Raw genomic sequence first — 13,234 nt, 5'->3', positions numbered from 1 at the left:
TGTCTGTCCTGCAAGCCCTCTGTCTGTCCCTCAAGCCCTCTGTCTGTCCCTCAAGCCCTCCGTCTGTCCCTCAAGCCCCTCTGTCTGTCCCTCAGCTCTCTGTCTGTCCCTCAAGCTCTCTGTCTGTCCTGCAAGCCTCTGTCTGTCCCTCAAGCTCTCTGTCACTGTCTGTCCCTCAAGCCCTCTGTCTGTCTGTCCCTCAAGCTCTCTTGTCTGTCCCTCAAGCTCTCTGTCTGTCTGTCCCTCAAGCCCTCTGTCTGTCTGTCCTCAAGCCCTCCGTCTGTCCCTCAAGCCCTCTGTCTGTCCCTCAAGCCCTCTGTCTGTCCCTCAAGCTCCCTGTCTGTCCCTCAAGCCCTCTGTCTGTCCCTCAAGCCCTCTGTCTGTCCCTCAAGCCCTCTGTCTGTCCCTCAAGCTCCCTGTCTGTCCCTCAAGCCCTCTGTCTGTCCCTCAAGCCCTCTGTCTGTCCCTCAAGCCCTCTGTCTGTCCCTCAAGCCTCCTGTCTGTCCCTCAAGCCCCCTGTCTGTCCCTCAAGCTCCCTGTCTGTCCCTCAAGCCCTCTGTCTGTCCCTCAAGCCCTCTGTCTGTCCCTCAAGCCCTCTGTCTGTCCTGCAAGCCCTCCGTCTGTCCCTCAAGCCCCCTGTCTGTCCCTCAAGCCCTCTGTCTGTCTGTCCCTCAAGCCCTCTGTCTGTCCCTCAAGCCCTCTGTCTGTCCCTCAAGCCCTCCGTCTGTCCCTCAAGCCCCCTGTCTGTCCCTCAAGCCCTCTGTCTGTCTGTCCCTCAAGCCCTCTGTCTGTCCCTCAAGCTCCCTGTCTGTCCCTCAAGCTCCCTGTCTGTCCCTCAAGCCCTCTGTCTGTCCCACAAGCCCTCCGTCTGTCCCTCAAGCCCTCTGTCTGTCCCTCAAGCCCTCTGTCTGTCCCTCAAGCCCTCCGTCTGGCCCTCAAGCCCTCTGTCTGTCCCTCAAGCCCTCTGTCTGTCCCTCAAGCCCTCTGTCTGTCCCTCAAGCCCTCTGTCTGTCCCTCAAGCCCTCCGTCTGTCCCTCAAGCCCCCTGTCTGTCCCTCAAGCCCTCTGTCTGTCTGTCCCTCAAGCCCTCTGTCTGTCCCTCAAGCTCCCTGTCTGTCCCTCAAGCTCCCTGTCTGTCCCTCAAGCCCTCTGTCTGTCTGTCCCTCAAGCCCTCTGTCTGTCCCTCAAGCTCTCTGTCTGTCCCTCAAGCCCTCCGTCTGTCCCTCAAGCCCCCTGTCTGTCCCTCAAGCCCTCTGTCTGTCTGTCCCTCAAGCCCTCTGTCTGTCCCTCAAGCTCCCTGTCTGTCCCTCAAGCTCCCTGTCTGTCCCTCAAGCCCTCTGTCTGTCTGTCCCTCAAGCCCTCTGTCTGTCCCACAAGCCCTCCGTCTGTCCCTCAAGCCCTCTGTCTGTCCCTCAAGCCCTCTGTCTGTCCCTCAAGCTCCCTGTCTGTCCCTCAAGCTCCCCGTCTGTCCCTCAAGCCCTCCGTCTGTCCCTCAAGCTCTCTGTCTGTCCCTCAAGCCCTCTGTCTGTCCCTCAAGCCCTCTGTCTGTCCCTCAAGCTCTCTGTCTGTCCCTCAAGCCCTCTGTCTGTCCCTCAAGCCCTCTGTCTGTCCCTCAAGCCCTCTGTCTGTCCCTCAAGCCCTCTGTCTGTCCCTCAAGCTCTCTGTCTGTCCCTCAAGCCCTCTGTCTGTCCCTCAAGCCCTCTGTCTGTCCCACAAGCCCTCTGTCTGTCCCTCAAGCCCTCTGTCTGTCCCTCAAGCCCTCTGTCTGTCCCTCAAGCCCTCTGTCTGTCCCTCAAGCTCCCTGTCTGTCCCTCAAGCTCCCTGTCTGTCCCTCAAGCCCTCTGTCTGTCCCTCAAGCCCTCTGTCTGTCCCTCAAGCCCTCTGTCTGGGACTCAAGCCCTCTGTCTGTCCCTCAAGCTCTCTGTCTGTCTGTCCCTCAAGCCCTCTGTCTGTCCCTCAAGCCCTCTGTCTGTCCCTCAAGCCCTCTGTCTGTCCCTCAAGCCCTCTGTCTGTCCCTCAAGCTCCCTGTCTGTCCCTCAAGCTCTCTGTCTGTCCCTCAAGCTCCCCGTCTGTCCCTCAAGCTCTCTGTCTGTCCCTCAAGCCCTCCGTCTGTCCCTCAAGCTCCCTGTCTGTCCCTCAAGCCCTCTGTCTGTCCCACAAGCCCTCCGTCTGTCCCTCAAGCCCTCTGTCTGTCCCTCAAGCCCTCTGTCTGTCCCTCAAGCTCCCTGTCTGTCCCTCAAGCTCCCCGTCTGTCCCTCAAGCCCTCCGTCTGTCCCTCAAGCTCTCTGTCTGTCCCTCAAGCCCTCTGTCTGTCCCTCAAGCCCTCTGTCTGTCCCTCAAGCTCTCTGTCTGTCCCTCAAGCCCTCTGTCTGTCCCTCAAGCCCTCTGTCTGTCCCTCAAGCCCTCTGTCTGTCCCTCAAGCCCTCTGTCTGTCCCTCAAGCTCTCTGTCTGTCCCTCAAGCCCTCTGTCTGTCCCTCAAGCCCTCTGTCTGTCCCTCAAGCTCCCTGTCTGTCCCTCAAGCTCCCTGTCTGTCCCTCAAGCCCTCTGTCTGTCCCTCAAGCCCTCTGTCTGTCCCTCAAGCCCTCTGTCTGTCCCTCAAGCCCTCTGTCTGTCCCTCAAGCTCTCTGTCTGTCTGTCCCTCAAGCCCTCTGTCTGTCCCTCAAGCCCTCTGTCTGTCCCTCAAGCCCTCTGTCTGTCCCTCAAGCCCTCTGTCTGTCCCTCAAGCTCCCTGTCTGTCCCTCAAGCTCTCTGTCTGTCCCTCAAGCTCCCCGTCTGTCCCTCAAGCTCTCTGTCTGTCCCTCAAGCTCCCTGTCTGTCTCTCAAGCCCTCTGTCTGTCCCTCAAGCCCTCTGTCTGTCCCTCAAGCTCCCCGTCTGTCCCTCAAGCTCTCTGTCTGTCCCTCAAGCTCCCTGTCTGTCTCTCAAGCCCTCTGTCTGTCCCTCAAGCCCTCTGTCTGTCCTGCAAGCCCTCTGTCTGTCCCTCAAGCCCTCTGTCTGTCCCTCAAGCCCTCTGTCTGTCCTGCAAGCCCTCTGTCTGTCCCTCAAGCCCTCTGTCTGTCCCTCAAGCTCTCTGTCTGTCCCTCAAGCCCTCTGTCTGTCCCTCAAGCCCTCTGTCTGTCCCTCAAGCTCTCTGTCTGTCCCTCAAGCCCTCTGTCTGTCCCTCAAGCCCTCTGTCTGTCCCTCAAGCTCTCTGTCTGTCCCTCAAGCCCTCTGTCTGTCCTGCAAGCCCTCTGTCTGTCCCTCAAGCCCTCTGTCTGTCCCTCAAGCTCTCTGTCTGTCCCTCAAGCCCTCTGTCTGTCCCTCAAGCCCTCTGTCTGTCCCTCAAGCTCTCTGTCTGTCCCTCAAGCCCTCTGTCTGTCCCTCAAGCTCCCTGTCTGTCCCTCAAGCCCTCTGTCTGTCCCTCAAGCCCTCCGTCTGTCCCACAAGCCCTCTGTCTGTCCCTCAAGCTCCCTGTCTGTCCCTCAAGCTCCCTGTCTGTCCCTCAAGCCCTCTGTCTGTCCCTCAAGCCCTCTGTCTGTCCCTCAAGCCCTCCGTCTGTCCCTCAAGCCCTCTGTCTGTCCCTCAAGCTCTCTGTCTGTCTGTCCCTCAAGCCCTCTGTCTGTCCCTCAAGCCCTCCGTCTGTCCCTCAAGCTCTCTGTCTGTCTGTCCCTCAAGCCCTCTGTCTGTCCCTCAAGCCCTCCGTCTGTCCCTCAAGCCCTCTGTCTGTCCCTCAAGCCCTCTGTCTGTCCCTCAAGCTCCCTGTCTGTCCCTCAAGCTCCCCGTCTGTCCCTCAAGCCCTCTGTCTGTCCCTCAAGCTCCCTGTCTGTCCCTCAAGCTCTCTGTCTGTCCCTCAAGCTCCCCGTCTGTCCCTCAAGCCCTCTGTCTGTCCCTCAAGCCCTCCGTCTGTCCCTCAAGCCCTCTGTCTGTCCCTCAAGCCCTCTGTCTGTCCCTCAAGCCCTCCGTCTGTCCCTCAAGCTCTCTGTCTGTCTGTCCCTCAAGCCCTCCGTCTGTCCCTCAAGCTCTCTGTCTGTCTGTCCCTCAAGCCCTCTGTCTGTCCCTCAAGCCCTCTGTCTGTCCCTCAAGCCCTCTGTCTGTCCCTCAAGCCCTCTGTCTGTCCCTCAAGCCCTCTGTCTGTCCCTCAAGCCCTCTGTCTGTCCCTCAAGCCCTCTGTCTGTCCCTCAAGCCCTCTGTCTGTCTGTCCCTCAAGCCCTCTGTCTGTCCCTCAAGCCCTCTGTTTCTCTGAAAATAGTTTGGTCGCTGTCATGTAGACTTATAAGGCCTGTGACCAACACTTGATTGAGGGCTTATGTCTTCTCTCATCATAAAAAACGGCGTTCCTCTTGCAGTAGTGAGAGTGAACTTTTGCCCTTTTTGGTTGTGATAGAGAGTGGGCGTGGCTGGCGTGCAGAATGTGAAGCTGTTACCCTGTTAACAGGTATACTGCGCTTTTCATGTAGCACGCTACGACTGGTGTCATGGCTCTGCTTTGTCGTTGCATCGTATCAGGGGTGAGGGGTCATGAGGGGTGGGCTGATAAAATCCTCCCCCCAGGTGGGACCTCCTGCCTGTCAGTTTTCCCCTGGCGGCTGAGGGGCAGCGCCTGGGCGGTCAGAGCATCTAACTGTTCTAACGGCCATATATAATCATTTTCAGAAGCAGAAGGCCTGGTTGCTTCGAAGTTATTATTATTATTATAATTATTATTGAAAAGTTCTGGGTTTTTTAAGTCGTATTTGGGGGCAATTGACCAATGGTATAGGCTTTTTTTAATTTTTTTATTATCTGGGTAAGAGTGCTCTCGACCACTCTTAGAATTTGGTCTTGCCTAAGAGAAAAGCAAAAATAAGAAAACATTGCTGAATCCCAGGTAAGAAAAAAGAAAAAATGCTAGTTAAGAACAAAATAAGAGGAAATCTGTTATAGGTGTTTACACTGCCTTTTTTTATTCTATTTTTATTTGTACTGTGCTATCATTCTGTGACCTGCATGTCTTCTACTACCTGTACCCCCCCCCCTCGCCCCTCCCCCACACTGCTATGATGCCTGAATGTCCCCCAAGGTGGATCAATAAAGGAACATCTTATCTTATCTTATCTCGCTTCGTGAACGAGGCCCATTGTTTCCTTGCGATGACAACGGTGTGGTTTCCCCCGGTGTGTTGTGTCGGGCCGTGAGTCGTGAGTCACCCGGCACAGTCATTTCCTTCATCGTCTTGACGACTCCCGATTACTTCCTGGTTGCAGATCTATTTCTATTGGCTGTGTCGGGAGACGCACGCCTTCGAGTGGTTCTCCGACCTGCTGCTGGTGCTGGAGCGGGAGATGGAGGAGCGGGGGATGGGGGACTTCCTCACGTACAAGCTGTTCCTCACCGGCTGGGACCAGAGCCACGTACGTGTGGCTGGTTTATTGATCCATCGATTGAAAACTTTATTTAACAGATTGCAGAATGGGTACAGTACAGTACGGCTCAATACACACAATTGTTAAGGGGATGCAGACCAGAGAAAGACTTTCGTCTTGTTTACATCAGGGTCCCCCCTGTTTTCAATTCATAATGACATTTATGACATACAGATATACAGATATATATCATGACATACAGGTATACAGTACTGTTACATTTGTGACATACAAGATATGCAAATATACAGTACTGATCTGTCGTGGTCGGTAGTAATGAAGTACCGTCTGAAGTGGCTGAAGGGTTCCTCTCGCTCAAGTTTCACGTTTTGTTTTGTCACATACAGGTGCAGCTCAATCATTTTGAATATCGTGGAAAAGTCCATTTATTTCAGTAATTGAATTCAAAAAGTGAAACACTCATATATTATAGATTCATTACACACAAAGTGAAATATTTCAAGCCTTTATTTGTTATAATTTTGATAATTGTGTCTTACAGCTAATGAAAACCCCAAATTCAGTATCTCGAGTGTCGCACACTAATCGGATCATTAACTGAAAACACCTGCAGAGGTTTCCTGAGCCTCAGTCTGGTTCAGAGAGCTACACAGTCACGGGGAAGACTGCTGACTTTTCCACAATATTCAAATGTGTTGAGCTGCACCTGTATAAGGTACATTACAGTGAAATGCTTGGTTCTGTATGAGCCTCCTAAGATTGTGCTTCATGCAGTAAAAAAAAAAGTAAAACGAATAAAGACCAAACACTATATATATACAAAACTAAAGTACAAAATGCAACAAAATGAGGCAGTCACAATCACATTTCGAATTGTTTTCCGACCACAGACGGCACACGTGATGGTCCATTTCGACAAGGACACGGACGTGGTGACGGGCCTGAAACAGAAGACCCACTACGGAAGGCCCAACTGGGACAAGGAGTTCGAGCAAGTCCGCAAAGAGAACCCCACGTAAGATTAAGTTCTCAATGAAGATATTCCTTTTATTAATCTCCTGGGGGGAATTCTGGTGTCATAGCAGCATGGGGGGGGGGGGGAGGTACAGATATGGGCAGGGTGATAGTAGAAAGACATAGATATAGGCAATCAAATTTGAACTGAAAATAAGAATATGAGAAAAGTAAACGTTAAAAGTATACAGTATTATTACATGGCGTTTTAACATTCGCCGAAATGCTTGATTGTGATTGGTCAATATAGCTCGTCAGAGGTCCGATATTACTCGATAACGGACCTCTGCCGAACAATAATGACCGCTGTGCGCAGCTGTTCGCAAATCAAGGCCACCGACACACTGCCTCAGTGCAGCCAATCAGACACACCTGCCGGCTGCACTGACAGCGGAGTGTGTGTGACGATGACAGCGGAGCCAGAACAGAACTGCGTCTGCATTTGATCTCATCTTGTCGATGGTGTAAAATGAATTAGGTATATTGTTAGTAAGTTAGCCATGTAATAAGCGGGATAATGTATAGCTATACTCGATCATTGTCGCAAAATAATTGACCTTCACTGACGTTTAAAACACCTCGGTGCTGCGCCTCGGTATTTTAAACTCTGTGTCGGTCAATTATTTTGCGACAATGACCTCGTAGCTATACATTATCCCTTACTTATATTATACGTTACAATAAATATAGGCAAATAAAACGTGACTGTAGTCGACTTTACTTCACTGAAACAACAGAAGTGTTAAGTAATGAGGCTGCTAACATAAACATGTTGGAGCCCTGAGACTTGCAGTGTGAACAGGGCCTTATACCCGCTTTATGATTACAGTGTGAGCGGGGCCTTATACCTGCTTTATGGTTGCACACCTTAACACTTTCAGTGCCAACAACGGGAAATCTCGTTAGTTCATGCAAAACCGTCGTTTAATCGTTATTTTTTTTATTAGTGATTTCCATTCATATTTCATCAATCTAGCCTCACGTTACCAGTGGGGATCTGTCTGAGCTCGAACAGGGAAAACCGGAGACGATCCCAGTCATTGCCCACCATCAAAACAGCGTGGAATATGTCTTTTGACCACCCAGCGTTGGATCAATAAACGCGATCGATATTTGGAATGGCGATCAGGAATTGGAATAATCTTTTTGGAGAACATCTGATCTGAGGTAAAGAATCTATTTGACCAGTATTGGGATAATCAGAGCTGTTTTCACCTATATATCAACATGTCCCCTATGTGTGTATGTGGCTGTGAATGAATGAATGAATGAATGAATGAATGAATGAATGAATGAATGAATGAATGAATGAATGAATGAATGAATGAAAACTTTATTTAACAGATTGCAGAATGGGTACAATACAGTACGGCTCAATACACACTTGTTAAGGGGATGCAGACCAGAGAAAGACGTTTGTCTTGTTTACATCAGGGTCCCCCATTTTCAATTCATAGTGTAAGTGAGTGTGTGTAGCTGATCAGGAAATAAGATAATGGATTTTTATAGCGTGCATAAGTACACATATACTATCGATAATCTAGCGTTTATTTGAAAACAATTCATAAATAGGCCGAAAAATTACAACGTGTTTTGTTTATTACAGTAAAGCGCGATTCCTGCAGAATCTCGGAATTTTTTGGAAAGTTTAAAAAAACAAGCGTTTTTCAAAATGGTATAAAATGGAAATGAACCGATTTAAAAAAAATCAGTTTCGACAATGTTGACTGCAAACAAGTCATTGATAAGCGACGGTCGTATTAGACACATAGCCATAATTTAAGATAGAGTTTATGCGTTCAACAAATGTGAGAGCTCTGTCATTGAATAGAGTGGTGGCATTCAACAGGGTAAATAGGACACGGAGGCTGGCACGGAAAGTGTTAATAGATCTCTTTCCTGCTCTCTGACCCTTCATGCTCTCTCTCTCTCTCCCTTTTTCTCTACTCTCCCGTTCTCTTCTCCCTTTCTCTCTACTCTCTTTCTCTCTCCTCTCTCTCCTCTCCCTTTCTCTCTACTCTACTCTCTCCTCTCCCTTTCTCTTTACTCTCCCTTTCTCTCTACTCTACTCTCTCTTCTCTACTCTCTCTCTCTCCTCTCTCTACTCTACCTCCTCTCTCTCTCTCTCTCTCCATCTCTCTCAGGTCGGTGATCGGTACGTTTCTCTGCGGCCCTGCGGTTTTGGCCAAAGTCCTGGAGAAGAAATGCGCCAAGTACTCCGACGTGGACCCGAGGAAGACCAAGTTCTACTTCAACATGGAGAACTTCTGAGTGGAGGAACACGTTCACGGATCAGTTTAAAAAGTGAACAATGATGACACGTTCTGCTGCGTCACCGACTACGGAAGCCCCCCTTTGGATTCCTCCTCCTCCTTTACAGAAAGCCCAAGCGAGTCATGCAAACAAAAGAGACAATGCCCCACAGGGAGGTGTAGTCTGACGTCAGAGGTCTGAGGTCTGAGGTCCACCCGTATTTAGGGATTTATCATTGGGGAAAATGGATTATCGGCTATTGTAACAATTCTGCCTCATGGACATTGGAAAGCTTTCCATTTTTGCACAAAATGAGTTCCCTTCTATCACTAACATTATTTTAAGCATTTTTTTGGTTGAAATAAAATTCGACGTAATTATTTTACAATTAATTGAGAATATTTTCATGTTGGAGCTATAGATTGTGGATGAATACGCACAGAAAGGTACACCGTGCAAATGTTCACGCTTTATTTGTTTTAAACGAGACGATTTAGAAATGGTGCAATGGGGGAAATACGTTGCAATTTCAAGCGAGGTGGACCGGCCGGAAAACAGCAATGACGTAACCATGACTACACCTCCCTGTTGACTTCCACAGTGCAGCACCCGTGTGACGTGCGTCGTTCACATCCATCATACTTACTCAGGGAGCGGCTCTGCTCGGTGTCGCCTCCGCAGATACGGGCGCAGGATCGGAGATAAGGACGTGTTTCTCAGTCACGTCACCCTCCGTTCCACGAGACCGATCAGTACCTGCTGCGTATAACGTGACGGCTGCTGGAGTAGAAACTAGGCCTCTGTCCCCGACTAACGATTTGTATAGTCGACTTTGATTGGCCAAAATATTTGCCAAACTGGTACTGTAGTCGACTACCCCCCTGAATGCAAAAAAGATTACATTTTCTTTTTATTATATATATATATATATTTTTTTTGGATCATTTCATTTGGGCTGTGGGGGTGCCTAATGTCTGAAGGAGTCAAGTCAAGTCATCTTTATTTCTATAGCACATTTACAAATGACTACAAATTTACAGGTACATGATAAAAAACACATACACGACTACAGTAATAAGTAAAATTACACCAAAAATTACAGAAAAGGTACTGTACAATTAGGAAAAGAACAAGGTACAATATAAAAGAGACAAGAAATTTGATAAAAAGTCCAGAGTAACAGTAAAAGTGGCAGGCTAACTCTGGTCAAATATCTGAGTCGACTGAAGGATTCTTGTCCTCTGTGAAAGCATGCAATTGGTCCACTGATGGATACATCTTGATATTAGTGTGTTCATTAGATGGGTGAAATCCTCTTTCAGTGCCTTTCTTAGGCAGTTAGCCTCTGGTATGCGCGCCATTAGCGTTAGCCACGCTTCTAGGCCTCTTTGCTTTTGTAAAGAATGATAAAAAAAAATATATATATATTTTTTTGCATTTGACTAAGATGTTGGCAGTCGACTACGGCTCCTTTCGATCGCTTAGTCGACTATTCGGGGTCAGCCCTAGTAGAAACTAACCTGTCCCTTCTCTACGCCGAAGGGTGACACTTTGCATATACTTTACACTAGAAAAGTCACTTTGTAACCCGCTGGTTTACACGATCGCTTCTACAGTGATGCGTTACTACAGTAAAACAGCTCTGTACAACGAGGTATTGGGTATATCTAATGTCTTTAAAAATATTTGTACATTTGAGAAGGATAATACGCTGTAAATATTGTAAATAACCCCGTGTTTATGAAAAGGAGCACATCCCAAAAACTCATTTTGCACACGTTCATTTCGCTTAGAGTCAATGAGTTTGAATTATGGTCGAAGTGTCCTTGAGCAAGATACTTATTAACCCCGAACTGCTCCCGATGACCAGGTTGGCTCCTCTGCCGCCGGTGAGTGAACGGGTCAAATGTGAGGAACAAATTGTAAATATAAACGCACCATTTTATTGCCTATTTTTCATCATTCCATGGAGCTGCACTTAACACAACACACAAGGATCCAATGTCCCCGATGACATCGCTGGTGGGCGTGGCCACGTTCAAACTCATTTACTCTCGATAACTGTCAAACTAAATTAATGTGTGCAAACCAGGGGTTTTGGATGTCTATGAGATTATGTGCAAAAGAAAAATACTAAATCTGGATTGTTCTTGAAGTGTCCCCCTGTAATAATATTTTTTTAATTTGTAAAAAAAAAAAAAAAGTTAACCATTTCACTGCGACAACACGTGTTAACCCTTTCACTACCACACTACAGCATTTGCCATAGCAACCAGCTATAGTCTTCCTGGGGTCCACACAAACAATTATTATTGCAAAACAAAATGATTAAAAGTCAGTACTTGACACACAATGCATAATGAAACTAACAATTAAGATGGCTAAATGACATGATGCAAGCACAGAAAAAGAAAACTAAAACTAAATACTTTACAGTGTTAAAATACAATTTAAGATTATTTTTTAAAGTGAATCTACTGTAAATGCAGCAGAGGTTTTGAGGCAGGTTATTGCAAAGAGTTAATGATCTAAAAATAAAATATCTCCTTAAAGCGTTGGTTTTTGGACCTGCACAAGTGTATTAAAATAATACATTTTCAACGTTAAGCCAAGAGAGGCGGGCAATGCATACGGCTCACATTAGACCTTAGTGAGCAGCCCAGTATGGTTAACCGTCTGTAGTGTGGTAGTAAAGGGTTAACCTTCTGTAGTGTGGTAGTGAAAGGTTAACCTTCTGTAGTGTGGTAGTAAAGGGTTAACCTCCTGTAGTGTGGTAGTGAAAGGTTAACCGTCTGCAGTGTGGTAGTGAAGGGTTAACCGTCTGTAGTGTGGTAGTGAAAGGGTTAACCGTCTGTAGTGTGGTAGTGAAAGGGTTAACCTACTGTAGCGTGGTAGTGAAAGGTTAACCTTCTGTAGTGTGGTAGTAAAGGGTTAACCTCCTGTAGTGTGGTAGTGAAAGGTTAACCGTCTGCAGTGTGGTAGTGAAGGGTTAACCGTCTGTAGTGTGGTAGTGAAAGGGTTAACCGTCTGTAGTGTGGTAGTGAAAGGGTTAACCTACTGTAGCGTGGTAGTGAAAGGTTAACCTTCTGTAGTGTGGTAGTAAAGGGTTAACCGTCTGTAGTGTGATAGTGAAAGGGTTAACCTCCTGTAGTGTGGTAGTGAAAGGTTAACCTTCTGTAGTGTGTGGTAGTAAAGGGTTAACCGTCTGTAGTTTGGTAGTGAAAGGGTTAACCGTCTGTAGTTTGGTAGTGAAAGGGTTAACCGTCTGTAGTGTGGTAGTGAAAGGGTTAACCTACTGTAGCGTGGTAGTGAAGGGTTAACCTTCTGTAGTGTGGTAGTGAAAGGGTTAACCTACTGTAGCGTGGTAGTGAAAGGTTAACCTTCTGTAGTGTGTGGTAGTAAAGGGTTAACCGTCTGTAGTGTGGTAGTGAAAGGGTTAACCTTCTGTAGTGTGGTAGTAAAGGGTTAACCGTCTGTAGTGTGGTAGTGAAAGGGTTAAACGGTGTCTGTTGGGAACGGGCCAGTACAGCTCGGCTCCGGGTCTTGCTGTGAGCAGTGCTGTGGATCCGGTTCTGGAGATATGTAGCGGCTGCGTCCTCTGCTGTGACTGATGGCCTCTGGCGTCTTCCACGTGAGAGGCGGACAGAGGCGCCGCTCGCCGCGGACCAACCGCATTCCTCCACATGGTATTAAAGCCAGCAGTGTTTCCTTGTTCAGGTCGAGGAGGCTGCGGGAGGAGGAAGGGTCGTCACGTCACGTCTGAACACCAGCTCTCTGGTGACTTGGTTTAAAATGGAATGTGTATTATTCACACTGAATTCTGATATTGACCACGTAAAAAAAAATATATATATATATATATAGTGAATATCTCTCATCTCTTGTTTTGAGTTTATTTTCTAGACCATGTTTACATGCATTTCGTTCATGATTATGTACATTGATGGGAGTGGAACTTTGTACAAGCCCTTTGGGCTTCGTTCCCTCCTAGCACTTTTTTCTTTAATGTGCTAAATAAATAAACTAAAACCCATTCTCTCGCTCTCAACCCATTCTCTCCCTCTAAACCCATTCACCCTCTCCCTCAACCCATTCACCCTCTCCCTCAACCCATTCACCCTCTCTCTCAACCCATTCACCCTCTCTCTCAACCTATTCACCCTCCCTCTCAACCTATTCTCTCCCTCGCTCTCAACCCCATTCCCTTATCCTTTCCCCTACACGTCTTCCTCATACCGTGTATAAAGGTCATCATACCATGTATAAAAGGTCTCTCATACAGTGTATGAAACCTTAAAGGTCCCATGCATTGCTATTCCTTGCACTATTTGGGCAACTTTACACAATTCCTGAGAGTCTATGGAACACATCTGTAAAGTTCCTTTAAAAAAAAAAAATCATTGTTTTATATTTTTAATCAAGTACTCAAAAGCAAAAATGTTCAACCTCACGATTTCATGCAGTTTGTGCTGGGCTCCGCCCATAAGCGCTTTGAGTGACAGTCACCCACACAGTCTGCGACTGGCAGACAGAGAGAGAGATTGATGGGGATACTAATTAATTTCACCCGCGGGGGGGGGGCATAATCCCACGGGACAATGCATTGGTAACTTGTTTCAAATGACAA

At 47.9% G+C, this 13,234-nt stretch overlaps 1 protein-coding gene across 1 annotated transcript in view; it reads left to right on the top strand.

Moving 5' to 3' along the window:
• nox1 (NADPH oxidase 1) overlaps positions 1–12,640 on the top strand; it is a 109,965-nt gene extending 97,325 nt beyond the window's left edge. Inside the window, exons 10-13 of the mRNA XM_084331387.1 lie at positions 2,061–2,166; positions 5,221–5,367; positions 6,231–6,355; positions 8,499–12,640. Of these exons, the coding sequence (XP_084187513.1) occupies positions 2,061–2,166; positions 5,221–5,367; positions 6,231–6,355; positions 8,499–8,625 (505 nt within the window). The 3' untranslated portion in view covers positions 8,626–12,640. The remainder of the gene's footprint in view (positions 1–2,060; positions 2,167–5,220; positions 5,368–6,230; positions 6,356–8,498) is intronic.
• The last annotated feature ends 594 nt before the right edge of the window (positions 12,641–13,234 follow it).

Source organism: Notolepis coatsorum (assembly GCF_963971535.1).
Source record: "Notolepis coatsorum genome assembly, chromosome: 16".
Lineage (NCBI taxonomy): Eukaryota > Metazoa > Chordata > Actinopteri > Aulopiformes > Paralepididae > Notolepis > Notolepis coatsorum.
This window is presented reverse-complemented; position numbering and strand designations above follow the sequence as displayed.